The sequence below is a fragment of the Camelus dromedarius genome, chromosome 16 (genome assembly GCF_036321535.1).
Source record: "Camelus dromedarius isolate mCamDro1 chromosome 16, mCamDro1.pat, whole genome shotgun sequence".
NCBI classification, from domain to species: Eukaryota; Metazoa; Chordata; class Mammalia; order Artiodactyla; family Camelidae; genus Camelus; species Camelus dromedarius.
The window spans coordinates 38,157,274-38,180,957 of record NC_087451.1 but is presented as its reverse complement, the minus strand read 5'-3'; the positions used below and the strand labels follow the sequence as shown (position 1 = coordinate 38,180,957).

General features: G+C 33.5%; 1 protein-coding gene across 1 annotated transcript in view; it reads left to right on the top strand.

The window, feature by feature from the left end:
- CEP112 (centrosomal protein 112) overlaps window positions 1-23,684 on the top strand; it is a 373,877-nt gene that overhangs the window by 28,117 nt on the left and 322,076 nt on the right. The window contains exons 5-8 of the mRNA XM_031468925.2: window positions 5,326-5,416; window positions 7,284-7,361; window positions 15,784-15,831; window positions 16,083-16,160. Coding sequence (XP_031324785.1) covers window positions 5,326-5,416; window positions 7,284-7,361; window positions 15,784-15,831; window positions 16,083-16,160 — 295 coding nt within the window. The remainder of the gene's footprint in view (window positions 1-5,325; window positions 5,417-7,283; window positions 7,362-15,783; window positions 15,832-16,082; window positions 16,161-23,684) is intronic.

Sequence of the window (23,684 nt, the reverse complement as noted above, 5' to 3'; positions counted from 1 at the left end):
CACATATTACAACATGGTTAACCTTGAAGATACTATGCGAAGGCTGATGAGCCAGTCACAAAAAGACAAATACCGTATAATTCCACTTATACGAGGTGTAAATTCAGAGGCAGAAGGTAGAATGGTGTTTGTCAGGAGCTGAGGGGAGGGGAGGAAGGGGAGTTACTGTTTAATGGGTAATAGTGTTTCAGTTTGGGAAGATGAAAAAGTTCTACAAACGGACGGTGGTGATGGTTGCACAACAGTGTCACTGTACTTAAAACCACTGAACAGTACACTTAAAAGTGGTTAAGATGGTAAATTTTGTGTTATATGTGTTTTGCCACAGTTAAAAAGTAAAAAGAAACCACAAATTAGCAATATCAGGAATGAATGAAAGAGGAGGCCTCACACAGATCCTATAGACATTAAGAACATAATAGAATATTATAAACAACTGTAGCAGTGATAACTTGGATGAAAGAGAGACATTCCTTGAAAGACACAAAGATCAATGCTGATGAGAAGCAATGGGAAATCTGAGTAGCCTTATATCTACCAAAGAAATTTAATTTGTAATTACCCACCTTCCCATAAAGAAATCTCCAAACTCAGGTGACTTCCTTGGTGAATTCTGTCACCAAGAGGAAGAGATATCATCCAACATGATGTTTTTTTTCAGGAAATAGAGAAAGAAGGAGTCCTTCCCAACTTATTTGTTAAAGTCTGTGTTACTTTATTTTTTCAAAAGAAGACAAAGACATGCAATAATGTAAAACTACGTACCAATATTCCCCTCATGAATGTAGATTTAAAATTCTTAATTAGTATATTATATCCAGAAAATATAAAAAGGATATTATATCATGAGTAGGTGGGACTCCTTACACATGGAGAAAATATTGTAAATAGAAATATCTGATAAATGACCTGTGTCTAGAATATGTGCAGAACTCTTAAAACTCAAGGAAAAGTAGACGACAACCCAATTAATGTGTAAAAGATTTTACAGACACTTCACACACAGTGTGGCTAATGTACACTTATGAAAAGATGCATCAATATTATTCTTTATCAAGGAAATGAAAAAAGATAAAGCACAATGTGATACCACTACATACCCATTAGCATGGCAAAAATGGTAGAGTCAGAAAACCAAGTATGGCGATGATGCGATGAAACAAAGCCTCATGCAGTGTTGATGGGAATATAAAATGGCACAACCACTTTAGAAGACAGTTTACCAACGTATAAAGTTTCAGGTAATTTACCATATGACCCCACAATTCTATTCCTAGATGTAAAGTCAGGAGACCTGAAAATGTTATGTCCACGTAAATTCTTGAATGTTCATAGCAGCTTTATTCATAATAGCCAAAATGTGGAGACAAGTGTCCATTGGTACATGAATAAAAAAGCAAATAAAGTTCATCCATATAATAGAATACTTTTAATCAACAGAAACAAATGAACTTTTGATACATGTAGCAACATGGCTAAATCTCAAAAACATCTTCCTCAGTGAGAGAAGCCAGATATACGTGCATACCATTTGATTCCATGTATAAGAGATTCTACAAAATGCAGGTTGCCTGGGTTTGCAGAAGGGAGTAGATTGACTCCAGAGGCGCTCAAGAGACCTTCTGGGTGTGATGGAAAGAATCTGTATCTTCATTGTAGTGGTTACATGAGTATATATGTTTGTTAAAACTCCTCAAAGTCTACATTTTAAATGGATATGGCTGTATTGTACAGAAACTATATTTCAACAACTTAATAAAAATCATATCTAGGTGTAACTGAGGCTTCCCTGGTATGGCTTCTTCCATTCTAAATACCTGTGAATTAAAGTCATAAGTTCTCCCCTTCCCAACCCCCACATACTCACCCACACAGTGGAGAACTCCCATTCAAAAAACCGGGGAAACTGGAGACACACACCAATGACAATTCTATAGAAATTCTGAAATCTGGCCAGGTGTTGGTTGCTTGTTTCTTGATTAGGGTTTAGTGCTGCTTCCTAGAAGTGGTATTTGTGGCTTTCTGCTCTGTCCTTTGGGCTCTTGGCTTTTCTCTCTGAATTATCTTTTTTTTCAAACCAAAAGAAATGATTTGTTTTAAGCAAATCATCTGAGTTTGTTTCTCTCAGCCTGCTTCCTGTTTGTAGGCGTTTGGGGAACCAAATACCTCTTTTCATTTTGAACTCTGTCCTTCCAAATGAAGAGTCTGATTCCTTGGCATTGACGCTATGTCTTGTCCTTTGCCTTTCCTAGGCACAAAGCTTCTTATAAAACATAGCTTTCAGAAATGATCACCAGCACTCATTTTCAGCTTCCTCTCAAAAACAAGGAACTCCATCCTGCCTCTGGTTTCTTGGAGAGTTTCACTTTGTTCCTCCACTTAGAGGAACTTTGATTCCCTTCTGCTTCTCCAGTCACACTTTCCGGCTCTTCCTAGCTGCCTCGGAAGCCAGAGCCTGGCTGACCTTCAGTTTCTATTCTTTTTATGGCATTGCATTTTTATATTCAAGTATAGTTGATTTACAATATTATGTTAGTTTCAGGTGCACAACATAGTGATTCAATATTTTTATAGATTATATTCTACTTAAAGTTATTATAAAATATTGACTGTATTCTCCATGCTGTGCAATATATCCTCATATCATTTATTTTATACATAGTAGTGAGTACCTCTTAATCCCCTAACCCATCTTGTCTCTCCCCTCATCCTTCTCCCTGCTGATAAAGATTAGTTTGTTATCTATATCTGAGTCTGTTTCTGTTTTGTTATATTTATTCAATAGTTTTATTTTTTATGTTGACCTCTTTTTTGGGGGTGGGTAATTAGGTTTATTTATTTATTTAAAGGAGGTACTGGGGATTGAACCCAGGACCGCTTGCATGCTAATCATGTGCTCTACCGCTTGAGCTATGCCCTTCCGCTGTTTTATTTTTTAGATTCCACATAGAAGTGATAACATACAGTGTCGTTCTGTCTTATTTCACTTGGCATAATGCACTTCAGGTCCATGTTGTTTAGCACCGTGACTTGCTATTCTGTGTGGCAGGCAACACTTGCTCTTCTTTCTAAAGGATAACATAGTTAAGCTTTGCCTCCCACCCTCTGTCTCACCCTGACCTCCAGCCCCATCGCTGTGAATTCGAGCTGTCTTTGTACCTACTTAGAGTTCCAGTTAATTATGTTTCCAGCTGGAGTCATTATCAGTGGCAAGAAATGAAACCTCTCTGCTTTATGTCCTATGTTTCTTGTGCCAGCCAGATTTTAGCAGTGATACTGACCTCTTTCTTTAGTTGTCTCACCTGTGTTCACAAGAAGTTGGCTTCAGCAATGCCTCTGCTTTACTTGGCCTGCATTGGAGCGTGTTTTAGGGAAATATAATGAATTTAGTTCTGGGCGTGTAGAATTGGAGGTAGGGCTATTCGATTTGTATTTGTAATTGGGTTGGAGGCCAAGAGAGCAGTTTGGGCTGGAGATGTAGATTGGTAATCAAAGCTTCTTATTATTTAGAAAACTAACAATATATTGAATTGCTCAGGAAAAGCATATAAAAGAAAAATAGATAAGGTTAGATGTAGAACCTCGGGGATTATAGTATTTATGAGATGGGCAGAGAAAGAAAAGCTAGTGAAAAAGCAGTGAAAGAGATTTCTGAAAGATCAGATGAGAACCAGGAAAGACTGTTTCTATGGAGCCAGTAAATGTGGCATCTTTGCAGCACTGCCCCTGATGTTGTAGTGAGATCAGCCAGGGTAAGGACAGATTACAGCTCATTTGAGCAACTAGGAGATCATCGGTGACTTTACTCACAGCTCTTTCAGGATGAGTGGAAGTCAGATTGTAGTTGATTGGAAAGTATATGGCAGGTCAGGACATGGATCCAATAACTTACTTTGAAATTTTATTATGAAGGGAAAGTGGTAGACTGGGGCAGAGGACAGCTATAAGTGACTTAAAAGGACACGTTGTTTTATGTATGCACCCTGTGTAATAAATAGATAAATGTTTCAGTTCTCTTTTTTATTAATATTTTGTATGAGAAGAATTACTTTTAATATTTTAACGTTTTTCAATTTTTAAGTATGGCTCTTTTTATGATTGTTTAATCTATTCTTAAAGAACAGGCCACTGCTTAGTATGATGTAGCAGGGCGTCTCTTCCCACATACTAAGTTGTAAATGCTTCTATCAGCTCAAGAACATTGGTTGACGAGATATTTTCAAAATATTACTGTATTTTTCTCATTTATTTTTAAGTATTTGTATCTCTGGGCTATTGAGTAGGGATATAAAAAATCAACAGCTTTCTTTAAAACAGATTTTTCAGACATTGTAAATTACTTAGTAACTAGTCTAAGAAATGTTATTCTGTCAGTGTTAACTACTAAAGAACACACTCATTTTTAATCTTATCTTTTTGAACTACTGTCTGTTTTTTGGGAATTCTTTGGGTATTCTGTCTTTTGGGAATACTTAGTATGACCCACAGTTTGTGAAAGAAATCCTGAAATGGCTAGTGGTTGAAAGTCAGGGACTTTAATTCATTAAATAATGGTTAGTTTTCATATTGTGTATCTTGAAGCAGCTGTTCTGAGAAAAGATATTTGTGATGATGAAACTTTGATTGAAGTAGCCTGAACAAGAATGTATGAGAGACTCCGGGCTGAAGTAGAATACTGAGAATGATATTTTTGTACTATATTTTATATTGGAGAAGAATCTTTTTGTCCAAATTCATCTGAAAACCTAAACTGTTTTCCTATTTATGCTGTACTTATCACATTTTACCTGAATTAACTTGGCATATTTTTAAATTTAAGACTTTGATTTATCTGTGGTTTCTGACACAGTTTCAAATTAATTCATACTTTCAGCTCATGAAATTGTTAATTTATATGTTTATTTGTTATTTTATATATTTTAAGATTTCATGTTGATGTGAAACATGAATCCAGTAAAACTTGCTAACCTTTCAGAACAATTATCTTCTCTGAGAAGGAATGCTTCATTTTTTCTCCCCCTACACTTAGGAAAAAGGGGAATACTTGTGGTTTATTGCAGTCCCACTTAACAGTAGCATTTGTTTGTAAGCAAACATGTGGCATTTAGGTGACATTTTATTTATAGTTTAATATAATTGAAATAAAATGTGAGAAATACAAGTGGTTATTGTTTGTATTTCTTTTTTCTTTGCTATTGAAACATCATTGTTAATATAAACAATCATCTCATTTCCAAAAGAAAAAAAATTGGTAATCCTAGATTTGAATACCTCTGCGTCCTGTGAATTCCCCCGATTCTGACTGTGACTATTTTGGTCTCCTAGTAGGGAACAATGCATTGCGAAGCTCCAAACCGGATCACAGTCTATGAGTCCAACCTTCAGAGAAGACGGACAAATTACTCCAAAGAGTTGTGTAAGATCAGATTCCTTTGTTTTTTTGTTTGCTTCTTGTTTTAAAATAATCTCCACACATTTTTAGTTTCGTGTTGTCAAATTCCAACAGTTACTTACAAACAATGAATAAAGTCTGATGGTTTTGGTGAACATCCTGGTTTCAAAGAAAGTGATATATTTGGTATACTCCGCAGCATTCCTTCTGCTTTCCCAAAGATTCTGAGGCATCATGTTAGTCTGTCATTTTCCTGAACATTGAAGAATAACTTTGAAAAGCTTCATTTTTTTTTAGTTATTTTTTCCTCTTTACTCAATCTGTGTATAAAAATGGTTAGACATACAGCAGTCATAAACTTAAGAAACTGGGATTAGTTTGCAGTGAAGTAGGGAACACTGCCTTTCTGATGAAGGTGAACTGTTTATATTGTGAAATATGAATACTTTTCTTGCATTAATTGCTTAACACAGTTTTGGTTTGAACATGGAGCTAATGAGCTTTCCAGTTAGCTTTGTAAAGAAGACTTTGCCTGTTTACTGTAGTCTTTTTTGCATAACTCTGGCTTGTCTTGGGTTACGAGGAGATCATATGTGATACATGACTGTTTTAGCACATATTGCTCTGAATATAACTCCTTGCATTTTCTCAGGTATGGAGAGTTCAAGTTTGGAACTTTCAAAAATATTTTAGTGTAAAGAGTAGCACATTTAAAATATTTGTGGATTTATTATCAATCATTGTACTTTACTCAAAATAAACAAGGGAGGTACATTTTTAAAGACATCCTCATTCACACACACACAAAAACATACAAAAAGCAAGGGATCAACAGTAGAACAGTAATGAATTTTAATATAGTATATATAATAAACCCAACATTTTGTTCAATAGAAATTTGGCAACTCACTAAAATATGAAGAACATTTTAGTGTATTTTTATCACTTCAGATAATTTAAATGACCATAGGTAAATAGATTTGTTTATTAGTAATGAAGTTTCCTAGAAGCATGAAGATGTTATACCAACAAATTAAATTTAAATTTAAATAACAAAAATTTTTAGCAGTACTGTAAAATGTACGTTATTATTTTATACAGCATTACCTTACTAAGTTTTTAGAGTTCTCAGGTCATTGTCCATTTCTGGGCACAGATCTTTGGCTCTTCTCAGTTAATCATAATTTTAATCTGGTTTGATAATGTGCAATGTAATAAATTATATGGAAGGGAAAAAACATGGAATTTTAATTTTTTTTAAAGTAAAGAATTACCATAACTGTGTTTTTATGAGGCGAATCCAAAACTTATTTCTCTTTATGTTCAGTGGATGAATGAGAATTAATTTAAGAACAAAGAGCTTCTTGGACATCAACACAAACTTCCCTGTTAACTAATTTTAACGAGAGTAAATAATTCATCTTTTCAAGTGTTCCTCTATCCCCCTTTAAAGCTACTGTGGTATACCACAATTAAAACTTTGTAAGAGAACTTAAAGAGAAGAGTTTGGATTATTTTTTAAAATATTCTTTTGATGTTGTTTTTTTTTTTTTTTGAATCTAGTTACTGTGTGAATATATTGTAAAGGCATCTCATAGCCCTAAGCGGCTATAATAAACAGTCATTACTTAGAACTGAGAACTAGCTCAGTTGTAACATAATCCTTTCCTCTGAGGGCAGTATAGCATTACTGAAAAAACACACAAAACTCTCATTACTCTGAATGACATATATTGTCCTGTTTTCTCCCTCCCTCCCCCTCTTCTGTTCCCTTCCTGTTCCTTCCTTCCTTCTTTTCCTCCCTTCTTTCTCTCCTTCCTTTCCTCTTTTATTTCTTCCCTCCTTCCTTCTTCCCTCCATCCTGTCTTCCTTTTTCTCTTTTGTATTTCAGGAAGTTCATTCGAAAAAATCTGCTCTTTCTTTGGATGACAGCGACATCGAAGCTCGCCTTAATAGTTGGAATCTTGGGGTAAAAACATGTTTTATGTCTATTCATTGATGTGGCAGAATCGTATTGTATTTGGAAAACATCTGAACTAACTGAATTCTAAGCAGTGACTATTATTGGATGTTAGACATTTTGTACTGTGTTAGCACTGAGAAAGCCTTGGGAAACAGGAAAGAGAAATAGCATCCCAAAGAAGCATAAAATAGTCCCTGCCCTCAACAAGCTGCATTTTCTTGTTGGTGAAATAAGAGCTATACATACGGAACAGTTAAACCATACTTTAAGACCATATATGATCAAATACCAAAGTGAGTTATACAGGAAGTAGAATACTGAGGGGGAGGGCAGGGGAAAGGGTCAGAGAACAAGTCATCTGGGTTAAAAGAATTCTCAGGGAGACATCATGGCTGAGCCGCCACCATGGACAGCAGTTTTCAGGTACAGAGGCTGAGGGGCACAAGTGTGTTTGGATAGGTGGAGGGGAAGGGAGCTAGAATTCAAGGCAGAAGTTGGTGTGAAGAAAGATGTGCTGGTGTAAGTGAACTGTCTGGACTGGATCTTTGGGGTTTATGTAGAGGATATGAGGACAGTGGTGTCAGGCTGGATTGTATCCGAGCTTTGAATGCTAAGTTGAGAAGTTTAGCTTTAAAATTTTAGGCAGTAGTGAGCCCTGGAGGTTAATTTTTTCCCCCTCTACATTCTACCTTATGTATATGCTGTTTAAATGCTTTGAGGAAGTGAAAAGGGAGTTAATCAATTTTTAATGACACTTCATAATTATAAAAATAATTTACCCCTTGCAAAATTTGAAAAATGCAGAAAGTCAGAAGAATAAAACATGTTTTAAAATCTTAAACTGAGAGATACATTAACATTTTTTCACGTATCTCTTTCCCTTATTTTTTTCTGTATTTATAAAATTAAAATTTAAACAAAACTGGGGTCATATTATAAAAACCATTTTAAAATGTTCTGTTTTAAATTTGGTACAAGTTTATAATAGCTCTATTAACATGAATATTAATGGCAGCACTATTTTTTCTTTTGGGTGGATATTTCATAACTTATTTAAGCATTATGACATTTTTTTGACATTTAGGTTGCTCCCAGTTTCTTGCTAATATAAGTAATACTGCAATAAAATTCCTTGAAAGACTTTTTTTATGCATATTTGGTTGCTTTCTTAGGTTATGTTCAATCTTGGTACATTGCCCTCCAGAAGGTGTATACCAGTTTATTTTCCATCCAGCAGTATATAGGACTGTCTCTTTCTTGGTTCTTCACTGGCAAGGGGTATTGTTATTTTAAAAAAAAAAACAAACAAAACCTAAAACCCTTCCTACTAATAACGGTCTTTAATGAAATCACTGCTTTAGGAATATCGACTAGGTGGTATTATGAAGGTTGTACTATAGGATGTACTTAGAAATGAAGAAAGGGAACCAGACAGCTTTTAGGTATTTGTATTGGCCTCCACGTTGGTGTGATTTCTGTGACGATGGAAAGGGTGGAAAGGAAGAAGATTTCCAAGAGAATAAAGAATGCTTAGTGACTTAAAGAAGAAAAAAAAAAAAAAAAAAAAAGAATGCTTAGTGACTGACTGGTGGGCTGAACAGGAGGGCACCTTAAGATTTGGTCCTAGGAAATGGGAGTGTTGGCTCTCTGTCAGTTAACTGATTGTCGGATGGATGGATCCATTTTAGGGGTTTAAAAGTTTTATTTTATACTGGTGGAGTTTAAAGAGATGGTAAGCCTCATTGGAAAGTTCAAGGTTTTCAGCTTCTTGAGTCTCAAGGGCTCATGAAGGAGTCATATTTTGTCGTCATAGTGCTGGAGGTGGTGTTCACCCAGAGTCTGAAACAGCTTTAGTCTTTAGAGACTTCAGGGTGAGGAGAGCTGGGTGGAGAGAACAGAGTGAGGAGGGCTGGCTCATGCAAATGGCCACAGTTAGAGGGAGGGAAATGGATAAGAATTTAAAGCAATGTGAATCTCTTTGTCACTTTGAGAATATGTTAATGAAAGAGAAGAGACAAATGGAATTGATAATGAGAGGGGAATAGTAAGTCAAAAGAAAAGCATTTCACATTTGAAGGGGTAGAGGAAGTTGCCATTGGAGGGAGGTCCTGTGTTACTAGTGTGGGAGAGAAGCAGACAAATTCTTTTTGCCAGAAAGCAATATCAAAATGAAAAATAAAATTCTGGGCTATCCTTTTAAACTTGCCTTTGCCCTTAGCCATTTGAAACTTCTGACGTACTTTTCTTAGCACATAGAGTACTGTTTACAATTATTTAACTGTTAAGAGATTAAATTTTTTATTCATATAATAAAATTAAAATAAAACATCTAAAATATTTTGAGGTAATGCCTTAAAACTAGGACTGCCTGAGGTTTTGTTTCACATTTTTATTGTTCAAAGAATGTACCAACAGTGTAAAATATAAAAGTCTTGCATTTTTACATATTTATAACATATATGCATTAATCAGGTTGAACTATAGTCTCTTGATCGCAGTAGAATAATTTAAATATCCAGTGTATTAGAAAGTTTAGATTTTGCTTTGATTTTAGTTTTGTATGAGAATGTGTGATGGACTTTTTTCTTTCTTCCTCTGAATGATCGGTTAATAGCTAGTTAATTTTTGAGCTTTATACTAAGGGTACATTTTTTTATTGCTGGCATGCTTGTCAACACCTTCATCCTGATGCATTAGATGTTCTAGATTTTGAATTTTCTATTTTTTTTAATATTTTCCCCAAATATATTCTTTCTTTTCCCAGGTGTATGTTGATATTTCTTCTAGGAATACATAATTCAAGTAGAGATTTACTTCCTAAGCCTAGTAATTAAATTTTCTTTCTATATTTTTTAAATTACTCTTTAACCTTTCTAAACTTTAGCTCTTGAGAAGTTTTCTTGCTTTGTTAACATATTTTATATATATTTTATGCATGGGTATCTTTATATAAATTTTTATTCTTTTTTCTTTTTTCCTGAGGATGGGTGGGGGACCAAGAGGAGGAAGACTCTCCTGGGCCTTCCATCTGGGTCAGCAGCCATCCACTCATTTCCAGCCTGGGTCTCTGTGCAGACCCTCACACCCACCAGGAGCAAACAGTGAGGACTCTTTAGGTAGAATCCCTAAGGTCACATCTCTGGAAACAGAGCCCAAGAGCAGGATCTGGGCCTGCAGAATCTGTGCAGGGAGAACGTCTGGACAGGCAGTGGAGGGGATGGGACCTGGCAGAAGAAGGAGCCAGGCGAGGTCAGTGGGAGTGAGGCTCCCCTTGATCCTGTGAGGAGCTCCAGAGGGTGGACAGCATCCCCACTTGGAGGTCAGGGCCCAGCAGGGAGAGGGTAAAGTTCCCTGTCGAGGGCTAAGAGCGCCTGTGAGCTGTTAGCAGCTGGGGATGCCCCAACTGTCCCACTCATTGTGGCTGTCCTCAGTGTGGCCGGTTGAGAACTGTTCTTATCGGTCACCCAGGCACAGCTGTGCCACTGGTGAACCAGCCACATGAGGAGGTCCAGTTGAGATGAGTTGTTCCAGTAGATGAGCCGCCCAGGTTGCCCACCTACAGAGTTGAGAGCTAAATAAAGTAGTTGTAGTTGGAAGCCATGAAGCTTTGGGGTGATTTGTTACACAGCTAAAAGCTAATCAATACAGTAGATGCTGCCAGTTTTCTAAAGGGATTGTGCCAATTTGCATTCTCATCAGCAGCTCGTACCAGTTCCTACTCCGATACTTTTTCTTCAGTACTTGGTATTGTCACTTAATTTTTTTTAGTTATAAAACTTCGCTATTCTTTTTTTTTTTTAATTAGCTATTCTTGAGAGTGTTTAGTGACATTGCATTGTGTGGTTTTTTTAAATATGTGTTTTCCTGATGACTGATAAAGTTAGATGCCTTTTAATATGTTTATTGACAGTTTGGCTAGCCTTTCAGAAGTGCTTACTTAAGACTTTGCCAATTTTCCTGTTGGGTTGTCTGCCTTTTTCTTACCAATATATAAGAACTTTGTATATATTCTCGGTGAGTCCTTTGGAATATAATATTATATATATTTTCTTCCATTTTGTTGCTCTCTTCCATTCACTGGTGACTTTGATGAACAGAAATTTTAATGCAGTTCATTTTCACATTTTTTCATCTTACGAAAAAATGCTTTTTGTGCCCTGTTTAAGGTCTTTGACCATTTTAAGTTCTTGATGATGTTCTATGTTATCTTCTAGCAGCTCTGTTGGTTCACTTTTTCTGTTTAGATCTATTTACCATTTGGAGGTGATTGTTGTGTATGTTGTAAGATAGGGAGTTAAGATTTGTTTTTGTCCCTTATAAATATTCAGGTGACACTCCCATTTATTGAAAAGACTATTCTTTTCCTGTTGCACTGCAGTGGTATTTGTCTCATGCATCAGATGACAGTACATGTATGTTTCCATTCTGTTCCTGTGACTTATTTGCTTTTTTTGAGCCGGTGGATGGTGTCTATATCTGTATTTTATTTGTGCTCCTTAAATGTTTGTTGAAATGTGAGTAAACCAATGAATGAACCTTATTTGTAGCATTTCTTCTGTGGAAAACATTTTTTCAAGTTCTAAAATATTGGCTTAAAAAAGTTGTTTTGGAGCATAATTGATTTGACACTGAGGACTGAATTTATTTTATGCTATAGTAAGAGTTTTGGCATTTCTTCTGATGGATGCTATGACTTAGAAACACTTATTTTAGTTGTTTTGCTAGTAGTATATTGCTCAATAATGTCCTTTCCTCTAAGACAGCTAAGATATTGGATAAAATGTCTTTCTATTTTTCTGGAGCCTTAGAACATCTCTATCTGATCAACATTAGTTAATCCATAAGGAGGTCAGTTTGACCAAATCCTGATTAATTTGAAGAAACAAACTGATAGAACCCTTTGTAAACAAACAATTCTACTAAAAAAACTAAACAAAATAAAATGTCAAAAGCCAGTTTTCATTAGAGAGCATTCGGATATCTGTATTCAGGTCTAGTTTAAATTATTATTTATTTTATTATTGTGATTCTATTTGTTTCTTAAACAAGAAATGCCCTGTCATGTGATTTATTCTTGTTATTGGAACTTAATTATTTTTGGCTTTGCTTTTTGTATAATATTTTGTTAGACTTTAATGTTTCTCATAAGTTCTTTTTATCCTCCATTTTGGACATTTCCTTATTGTGGTATTCTTTCTTGAGGTATTATGAGAGAACAAGAAGTCTTCTAAAAGAGCATGAAAAAAGTAAATGTTAAGACTGTTTACAGATTGCTTCAAGTCCATGTTACTTGTGGATTACAAAGTGGGAACATTTAACTTCAAAGCACATCTGGCTGCTGTTATAAAATCAGAAAATAGTTTGCTTATTTCCCTCAAATAGACTCAAGAACATAACTCTACTATGAATAATTCTCATTACATATTAAAAGTGGTTAAGAGACAAATTCAGTCTATTGTAAATGAATACCAACAATTGAAGATTTATACTTGTTTACAGTGTTCATTGTTGCTTTTAAATAATTAAAATAGACTTTTGTTTTGGTCAACTTGAGAAGGGAAATTTATGATAACAGAATGAGTACTAAACTTCTGTATTTAATGGCTTTTAAAGATGAAGAGGATGAAATAGGAGTTACTTCTGCATAGTTGAAAGGCTACATTGTAATTAGCTAAACCAATATTTTGTACCCTGCTTATGAATGTAGAGCTGGGTAAAAATAAGTCACAGATGGTTTTCTTGGCTTTTGGTTTTAAATTTTAAGCTTAATTAGAGCTTGAGCATCTTTGAGAATTCTCTCTTTCCCTCATCCTTTATTTTTCCCCTTATATTTAATTCTGCTTCATGAATTAGGGTTTTATATATTTGCAGATTTGTGTGTGTCTTTGAAGGCCTTACTTTGTATGCTGGTTTTCTCCATTCCAAAAATAGAGGATGGTTACTTACTTTTCATATATATACCTTCAGACAATAAATATTTATTGAGTGTGCTTTGCTGCCTGCTGGAAATTTTCTGCCTCTATTTTTCAAGAAGCTGTGTATATATAGTACAGTGTTATTTACTAAAGAATATGCCTCTTTCTCTACCATGATATTTAAGTAGATTTTATTATTATCTTTACTTAGTAAATGTTTCCCAAAGTAAATGTACTAATTCATACAACCCAACAGTGTTACTCCACATCTGGAACACTTTTACTGTCAAGTTTTTAATGTATGCCAATCTGGTGGCTGTAAAATACCATCTCTTTGTAGTATTACTTTACATTTTTCATATTTCTAAACAGATTGAACATATTTTCATATGTTTTTGTCATTCACATTTCCTCATCTGTTAAATGTGGCTCAAGTTTTTTCCTATTTTTTTCCTGATGGATTATTGTTCTTTCTTTCATGGATTTTAAAAGACCTTCTTTACACATATTGTAGACTAATTATATGTGCAAACATCTTCCAGTTAATGGCTTGCCTTTTCAGTTTATTTATAGTATCTTTTTTAGAGATAAGTTCTTATTTAAAGTGGTCAAAGTTATTGATTGATTTTTTGTTTGTGTCTTGTTTACAGAAATATTCTCAACTCCGAAGCCATAAAATCATTCTTCTTAATTGTCTTCTGAAAGTTTTATAATCCTGCAATTAATTAGAAGTGTTTAATACATTGAGAATTTATTATATATGGTGTGAGGAAGGGATCTACTCTTATTTTCTCTCTCTCATTGAACACATCCTTATTTGCTCAATAATTTGCAGTACTATGTCTTTCATGAATCATATTCTCATATATATTTCAGTTCCTGTTACTTTCTAGTCAGTTCCTTTGACTTATTTTCATTACTATAGTTTTATTATGTCTTTGTAAGACAACTCATGTTGATTTTTTTCTTTAGGCATGTCTTGTATAGTCTTGTCCCTTTGTTTATTTAGATACATTTTATAATGAGCTTATCACATTTTCCAAAAATTATATTGAGATTTTGGTTTGAATAAATTTAGTAACTAGATCAAGTTAAGGGGAATTGACATTTTTATAGTGTGGAGGCTATCAAAAACATGATTTCACTCTTTTTATTTCAGTCTTAATGTCTTTCAGAAAAGCTTAATTATTTATTCCATGAAGGGTTTATGTATAATTTTACAGATTTACTTTTAGGAATTATACATTGTTTTATGATTATAAATGATGTCTTTGTAAAATAATCTTTTTTTCTAGGTGATTTTTGCTAATTTACAGAAATGCAGTTGACTTTTACAGATTGATTTGGTCTCTGGTAGCTTTGCCAAACTCTTATTTGGTCAGCCTCTATTTAACATCTTTCTATTTTTTTGTCTTTATTTGTTGTGTTCTTTATGAACTCCCTTAAATTTTTAAGAGTTATGCTTGAATACATATTGTTCTCATGGTGGTGGAACATAAATATCATCAAATATTGACCTGCAGGTGAGTGGCCTGCCTTAAGTGGGTTGTACAAAAACCCTGATGAATCAGGGTGCTGCAGACAAGGGAGTCAAAAGGAGGACTTTATTACCATTTTCTTCAATTTCATGGACTTTTTAAAAAAAGTGATTCCTTCTGCTGACAGGTTTTGGTTTTAATTTTCTATTTTTATAGTAAGTTTTTATAGATATCAGATCCTTTTTTCTGTTCATGGTTATTTATATTTGATTTTTTTTTAACAAATAATAGCCAGTGATGATATGAGAGCGGTGGCTTGGGTAGTTTATTTCTTAGTTCAGGAAGGCTCTCTTCTCCTGCTCCACTGAACTTCAGTTTCTTTAGTAAATGGTGCCTTTGTGGCTGTTGTTTTGACTTGTCTTCTTCTGATTCATTGGTTCTGTGTTGTTTCTGTAGGGCCCTTTTTTTCAGCTCCTTTTTTCTTTTTTCTTCATTGTGGACAATCTTCCTTCCCAGGAGCCTCCATCTTCCACAGAAGTGGTTTCTTCCTAAGATTGTCTTCTCTGGTTCTTCATACTTTCCATGACCTTCTGGTTGTATTCTGGTTGCTATTATGGAGGTAAATTTAAGGATTCACACACCAAGTCTGCCTGGGAGTGTAGTGATTGAGACATAAGAGATGATAGGTGCATGATTACAAGGGTTGGAGGGGTAGACAAAAGTACAGAGGCACCAGAAGACTTGCCATGTTTTGGTAACCTAAGCCATTCAGCATTCTGGGAGGAGAAAACATGAGGTGAGGAGAAGTGGAGATGAGGCCAGGTAGTTAGGCTGTTAGAGGTTCACGAAGGTTTAAAAAAAACTTCTCTGCAAAGAAGTTCCTGTTTTGTATTTTACTTGTTAGTGGGCCACTAAAAATATATTATGCATTACTCTAAGAAACATACTAAATATTAATAAATATAGAAAACATTTTCATATAGCAGTTTACTAAAAACTCAAATATTAATGTCTATTTTATTTTTAAATTTTCAGATAGAAAATCCTCGGTACCTGAGGCAGAAGCCTATCCCTGTTACTCTGGTAGGTGAAAATTGCATTTAACTTTTCCTATGGTCAGATATTTTAAAATAATATAATCATTAAGTTATTCACAAAAAATAATGCATTATGAAGCATAGTATTCTTATTAATTCTATTATATGGAAGTGAATAAATTACATTTTTTTCTTCAGTGTTGGTATTCTTTTGGCATTAACTTCAGGCAATTTAGAATTTACTTTTGGATAAGCAAGGCCTGAAAAAGGATTGAATAATTCTTACTCTTTCAACAGATGACTCCCAAATTCAGCCTGAGAAAATCCAGCAGTCTACACGATGATCATTTACTCTCTCGAATGCATGAGAAAGAGGTAGGATTGAGATATTTCTGATGTATCTAATTTATTAACACGATTTTTATATTTTGTATGTTTTCAGGTTCTATTTAGAATAATGATGCATGGTAAGAAGAGGTTGTTGTTGGTACAAATATAAAATAATGATACAGGTTACATTTTAAAAAGCCTTTTTGAGAGTAATGCTTATATTCAGATGCACCTTCTCTGAAGCTGCTGTTTTGAATTTCTTTCCTTTTAAAAATTGTCATTGATTATTTTTGCAACTCATTATAAGTCATTACCAATCAATTTTTTTCTTTTCCTTTTATTTTGTACTAATTCTTACTTTTGAGGCTGCTTATGATAGAATAATTAAAGTAATTGAAAGGACCTGGCGTCTTTTTGAGGTTTTTTTTGGTCTTTCATTAAATAATGTCCTTATTCTCTTTGATGACATCTTGGGTCAGGGGTACACATACCAAGGCTCCCCACATACATGTTGAAAGACGAAACACTTAAAACTATCATGTATTGCATCAGGGATTCATTTTAAAATGTGTGTGGCTTTATTTTTTTCTACACCCTTGTATTTTGTTTTTCTTTTTGGCATACTGTAAAAATATTTGTGGCATCATTGAGAAGTTTGCATGTAAACATCGACTTACTCCATATCTTAAAATATATCCAGTGTATATTTTGGCTAAAAAGACCTTTGCACAGTTACACAGTCATTTCAGACTATTTTTGACAAAATTTTTTGATCATGCTTTTTCTCCATCTTAAAATATTTTAAAGTATATGCTGATGGGGAGAGTATAGCTCAGTGGTATAGACTGTGTTTAGCATGCACGAGGTCCTGGATTCAATACCCAGTACCTTCATTAAAAAAAAAACCTAGTTCCCTCCCCTCAAAAAATAAAAATAAATTTTAAAAAAGTATATGTTGAGTTGCCCCATTAAGAGAACCATCTTAGTTTCAGCTTCCTTTTAAAGTAGTATTTGTGATTATAAAATAATTTATGGATTTTTATTAAAGAAATTTTAGAAAATATGGACATATGTAAAGAAGGAAATAAAATCACCTATAAAACCAACACCTAGAAATAAAGACACTGGTAAAATATCATTGTATTGCCTTTCAGTCTTTTCTTTATGTATCCTATAAACATTATTCTTCCTTAGAAAATTGAGATATCATATATAATGTTTTAAATATCTTGAGTATTTTTATGCTATTAAATATTGTTCCTAAGGATCTATTTTTAATGGCTGTATTATAGTTCATATTATAGAAGTATCCTCAGTTAGTTTAATTTATCCCTGTTGTCGAGTATTGAGGTTGCCTATAGTTTTCATGAATATAAATAATTCTGGGAAGAATATCCTTATATCTCTCTCTATTATACATGCATTTCTAAATATTTCTATGGGGTAATGAATTATATATTACATGATAAAATTGAAAAGATGGATTTTTTATAATTTTATTACCATAAGCAATTTAACCTCTAAAATGGAAGTTAATACTTGGAAGTCACATGAAAATTGTATGTGATTATAAGGTACAAGTAAAGAATGTATTATGTGTGAAAATGAGAATGAATATAAAAAGGCAAAAGTAATTAGGAGCCATTGAAGGCAAAGGAAAGTAGCAGTTTAGATTGCTTTTATCAATACAAAGATACTAATTATATTTTTAATACAGAACATGTAATTTTTAAAAAAGTTTTTTTCAATTTCAGGACAAAATTTTTTACTGTTTTAATTTTTTTTTTTTACTGTTTTAATTTCTGACATAGAAAAATACCAATCATTAAAAGAAAGATATTCAGAGTTTAGTCCAGGAAAAAACATTGATTTTCCTGAATTACATGTATGTTCTCTATGCTATACATAATATAACTGTTAGAGATCATGATATTTCCCCTATTCTGATCACTAGAAAGATCAGAGATTCCAAAAAAACATCTTCAGCAACTGTAATAGTTTATGACATGTGTTTTTGTGCGCTGTCCTGAATCTTTGTCCTTAGTGGTCTCTTAGTGTTTTATAATCTTCCCAGTTTTTTATTTATCTGCTTTAATTTTACTGTATTTGTGAATATTTGTGTAAGTGTCTCACATTCTTTCTAGAATGGTATGTGAGTAGATGAATAAATTAAAAATACATTTAAAAAATAATTTAAAAAAGAAAATACCAATCAAACTTCTTTAATATTTTTGTCTGTTTTCCAGAGATAGTTTTTTAACTTTCCCTAAGTTTCCCTAACTTTCTGTTTTCCAGAGATAGTTTTTTTAAGTTTCCCATAGATACATCATGATATGTATAGCTATCCTTTAGAAGGGTAATCTTATGTCTCCTTACTTAAGTCACTTTTGTTAAACATTTATTTGTGGAAATGAGGATAATTGCTTTTCTGTTTTGAAATTCAGCAGACTCTTGCACGTTCACGAAAGGCAACTCTGATGTGTTTTGTGCATGTTCTCATCTAAAAGCACTTTTGTTGTTGTTGGGTGGAGTTTTAAAAATAATAAATAGCATTGTTTCAAGTGAGTTAAGTGTTTTTTTTTGAAACGAAATATTAAATATTAGATTAAATATTTCATCGTCATTTTCTCAACACCTACTCTTTATTTTTCAAGGTAATTATTGCTAAAAATTTAATGTGTATTCTCTTTAAAAGTGTCTAGGACTATCTCATTTTTAAAATACAAATACGAACCTAGGTCATACTCTATATGCTGTTTCATTTTGCTTTTTTAACTTAAGTATATATTCTGATGATTTTTTTTTATATCAGAGATATGGCTTCATCCTTTTTAGTAGTTGCATTGTATTTTATTTTACTGATGGACTGCATTTTATTAATATAGATTTCTATTGAGGGATATATGTTATCTGGAGTATTTTGCTACAACAGACAATATTTAAGAATATCCCTTTGTATATTTTTGTGTATTGCATGTTTATTCTCATGTGATAAATTCTGTAGAGTGGAATTGCTCAGTCACAGGGTTGCACTTTAAATTTTTGATTGACGTCGATAGATTGCCCTTAAAATAAGGTTATGTCTGCCTAGGACCGCAGGCCTGGAAGAGAATGGGGAGTGATGGCTACTGTGTATGAGAGTTCTGATTTTGGAGTGATGGAAAGGCCGTAAAAGTAGATTGTGGTGATGGTCGTGTAATTCTCTGAAATATTAAAAGACATTGAATTGTATACTTTAAGTGGGTGAATATTACAGCATGTGAATTATATGTATCTTAATAAACTATTTGAAAAAGGTTAGGTCTGTTTATACTTGCACCATTGGATTTGAGAATGTGTTCCCATTTCATCATCAACACTGAATTATAAACATTTTTGATTATCTATGAGATGAAAAATAGTATCTTATTGTTTTGATATTTACATTGCTTTTATTATAAGTGAGAATGAACATACTTTTTGTCTGTTTATTGCCTTTTTAATTTCACTTTTGTGAGCTATCTTTTCTTATATTTCCGTATTTTTGTTAAATTGTTTGTCTTCATTGTGATTCCTAAGAACAATTTATATGTAAAGAAATTCAGGTTTTTGTCATATATCTTGCAAGTATTTTTCTCTGTATGTCTTTTGATTTATTTCTGTTTTTTTTTTTAAATGTATACATGTTTTCTTTTCCAATAGTTGAATCTATCAATCTTTTGTCTATGGCTTGTGTTCTTTGTATCATGTGGAAAAACTTTCTTTTTCCAAGATTATGAAAAAAATTAACTCGTATTTTTGTCTTTTTTAATCTTATTTTTATATTTAAGTCTCAGATCCATTTCAGAGGGTTTTGCTATGAGTAGTGATGATGATCTAGGTTAGTCAATTCTTTAATGTTATAAAATCAAAATTTAGATGGTTGAAATGCTTAAGTTACAGAATGCAGCTAGTGAGGAGAGAATTGAGAGAGATGAAATTCTGTACAGATTATCTGTGCCATGAAACATTTAATAAAAGTTTTAATTCTGTTGTTGACGCTTTGGAGTCCTAAAATATTTAATTAGCCTTTATAAATCAAACTTTATAAATCAAACAAAATGAACACAGCTTTCATTTTAAGTTTATGATTGTGTGAAAAGTACCTTAGATGTTAAGTGAGTAATATTCACAATAGTATTTTATTAGAATTGAAGAACTGTAGTAGTTTTCTTTTGGTGGCTAAAAATACACCTATAAAATATTTTAAGATGAAAAAATGTTTTTCAATTTGTTGGAACATTATGGGAAAACATGTTCAGTGACGGTGATCCTTTTATTTTAACCTTAACCTCATTCACAAGCATACTTGGACTTGTTTGCCTTTGTAATTGCTAACATGTTTCCTCTGATATCCACATCATAGACCTGTGTGACAGTGAGCCTCATCAAGCAGTGGGGTTTTGTTTTTTTTGTGTGTATTTTTAAAAAAAGATTTCTGACATAGATTAAGATATTTGGTAAACCATTGTCACTGAAAATGAGAGAAGAGACAATGCAACAAGGGGAGATCAATTTTCAGAGCAGCTATCAGTGTTCAGAGAACAGATGGTAGAAATTGCTCTTTTTGTGAAATAAAATAGAAAATTTCCTTTGAACTTCACCTCCACCCATATTGAATGTTCCCACCCATCGCCTAGAAGGGGATACTGCTTCTTTCTTATGTAATGCTAATTAGGCATTTTTTTCTTTTGCAAATCTACTAGTTAAATGTAGAATTTAAGTACATCCAAGAGGACAAACTACACAGTCACTGACATAATAAATGAGAGAGTTGATATTTTGAAACATTTCTTATAAATACAGCATTCCAATACACGCAGTCTCACCAAATAAATAATGATACAGAGGAGTATCACTGTAAATCACATGCAGGCAGGGATTAGATCATTGCCAGTGTCCCAGCAGCCTGCTGTCTGACCCTTCCCAGTCATGCTCTCTTCCATCTCCCCTAGCAGTAACCACTCTCCTGACTTTTCTGATAATTTCCCTCCATTATTTTTGAAGTTGACTTCACCACCAGTGCCTGCATTCTTACAAATGCAATTATTCTTTTTTTATTAGATTTTGAACTTCATTTAAATGGACCTAAACTTTGCATTTGTTTTTTGTGTCTTGCTTCTTTTGCTCAATGGTATGTTGGTGACATTTGTCCTTGTTCTGCCATATACTGTAGTTAGGTTCATTTACATTGCTTTCTTTTAAGTGAATCTGCCACAATTTCTTGCCGTTTTGTCAATGAACCTGTTCTGATTTTTGGCTTTTACAAACAGTAATCCTTCGAACAATCTAGTACGTGTTTCCTGACACATGTGCAAGAGTTTCTCTAGGACAGTGGTTCTCAAAGTGTGGGCCATGAACCCTGTGGTCCCCAAGACCCTTTCAGGAGGTCTGTGAGGTCAAAATCATTTTTGTAATAATGTTTAAATGTTACCATTATTATTATTATTTACTGTATTGACATTTGCATTGACGTTGCAAACATGATGCTGGGTAACGCTATATCCCAGCCCACATCAAGACAGTGACACCAAATTGTACTGGTTGTCATATTCCTCACTGCCGCATGCTCACAGGGGAAACATGACCAGTTTTACTTAAGAATTTTCTCAATGAAGCAAGCAGAAAATTATTAATTTTATTAAATCTTGTACTTCAAGTATGCATCTTTTAGATGTCTGAGTGATGAAATGGAACTTTGTATAAAGGACGGATGGGACATATCAAAGTCCAGTGGCTGCCCAGAGGAAAAACATTTGTGTGCTTTTTCCAGGTATGAATTGCAGTAGCTGCTGTTTTTGTGGAATATCATTTTTACTTGAAAGAATGACTAATGGACAAAATGTGGTTTATTCAAGACTTGGATATTTGGCAGATGTTTTCTCAAAAATGAACAAAATGAGCCTGTCACTTCAACGAAAACAACTGACAGTATTTGTTGCTAATGATAAAATTTGACCTTTTAATACAAATTAGAATTTTGGCATACTTGTATCAGTCACTATGAGCTTGAGAGCTTTCCAATACTAAGACTTTTGCAATGAGATCGGTAGTGATATCAACCAATGTGAAGTTTTGCCATTATGTAATGAAATTTTCAATATTTGGAAATCTCTATAACTCACCGAACTGATGTTTTCCAAATGAGTAATGAATGATGTTATAAAGTCACGCATGGCTAAAAGATCCATTCCCAAATTCAAGAAAGGCCAACAGAACTTACTGTGATAGTAGTAAAAGTTTCAGATTCCACAGTGCAATTAACTTAAAAACCTAGCATTTATGAGTGTTCGTTTACTTAAAAAGAATTATCTACACTTATTCAAAAAGGGTATTAATATGCTCCTTCACTTTACAACTATGTATTCATGTAAAGAAACATTTAAGGAAGAACTAGTTCCAACATTAGATAAATTCTTTGAGATAATAGAGGTGGAGGGACTACTTCTCCACTCACTTCATGAGGCAGACTCAGACACTAAAACCAAAAAGAACATTACAAAAAAATTAAATCCCAGTAAAAATAAAAAGGTAAGAACAAAGTTTATTATCAATACATTGAGAAAAGACTTTTATTTAATAAATGATGCTGGTACAATCTCTCATTTACCTGGAAGAAAATAAAATTGGTCCTTTCCTCTAAAAACAAAAATAAACAAAAACAAATTCTGGATGTACCTAAACTTTAACCTATAACTGCCCAAACAAGAAGTTTCAAAACAACAAAAATCTTGGCATTGGGAGATCTTCCTAACACAAAAACCTTTCCAAACCTGGAATATATAAAAGGGATAATAGAAAATTTTCACTCAAGTGAAATAAGGACCTTGTAAGTAGAAGCAAGATCAATAGAAAAACAATCGTTTTGAGGAAAATATTTGGGACAGACTGTAGGTTAATGTATACAGCACCAGGAGGTCTTCTGATTGACAGACAAACATGGATCAAAATTGTGAAAAGGCATTTCATAGAAGACCAGATTCATATGGCCCAAAAACATGTGAAAGAGACTGACACAGTAGTTTTCAGGGAAATGCAAATTAGAATAGTAATGAGATATCTACTCTTCTGGCGAAAATGTGAATTTACCTTTAACAGAGGGCAAAATCTATTACGATATATCAACAATCATTGGCTTTTCTTTTGAGAATCCACCCTGAGAAACTAAAGGTCCAGTGTGTCAGATGTATATATAAGAATGTTTTTGCATTGTTGTTTGAAATAGAAAAACACTGAAAATAAAGTGAACATGCAGTAAGGGGAATAGTTGAATACATTTTTGTTTTTCTCCTCATTAAGGAATAGTTCGTAGCAATTTAAAAGAATGAATAGAAACTATAGCAAGTGTTTTTAGAGAGATTTCAATGAGATATTGTTCAGAGGGAAAAGCAAGATGTGGAAAACATAATTTTGTGTGTGAAACATTCATAATAAAAATTATATATTGCTAAGCGTATAGTAGTTTAAAGAAGAGAATTTATTGGGCTCTCATAGAACAGTCTAGGGTATATGGGGAGTGCTCTGCTCTGTGATGTCATCAGGGACCCAGGC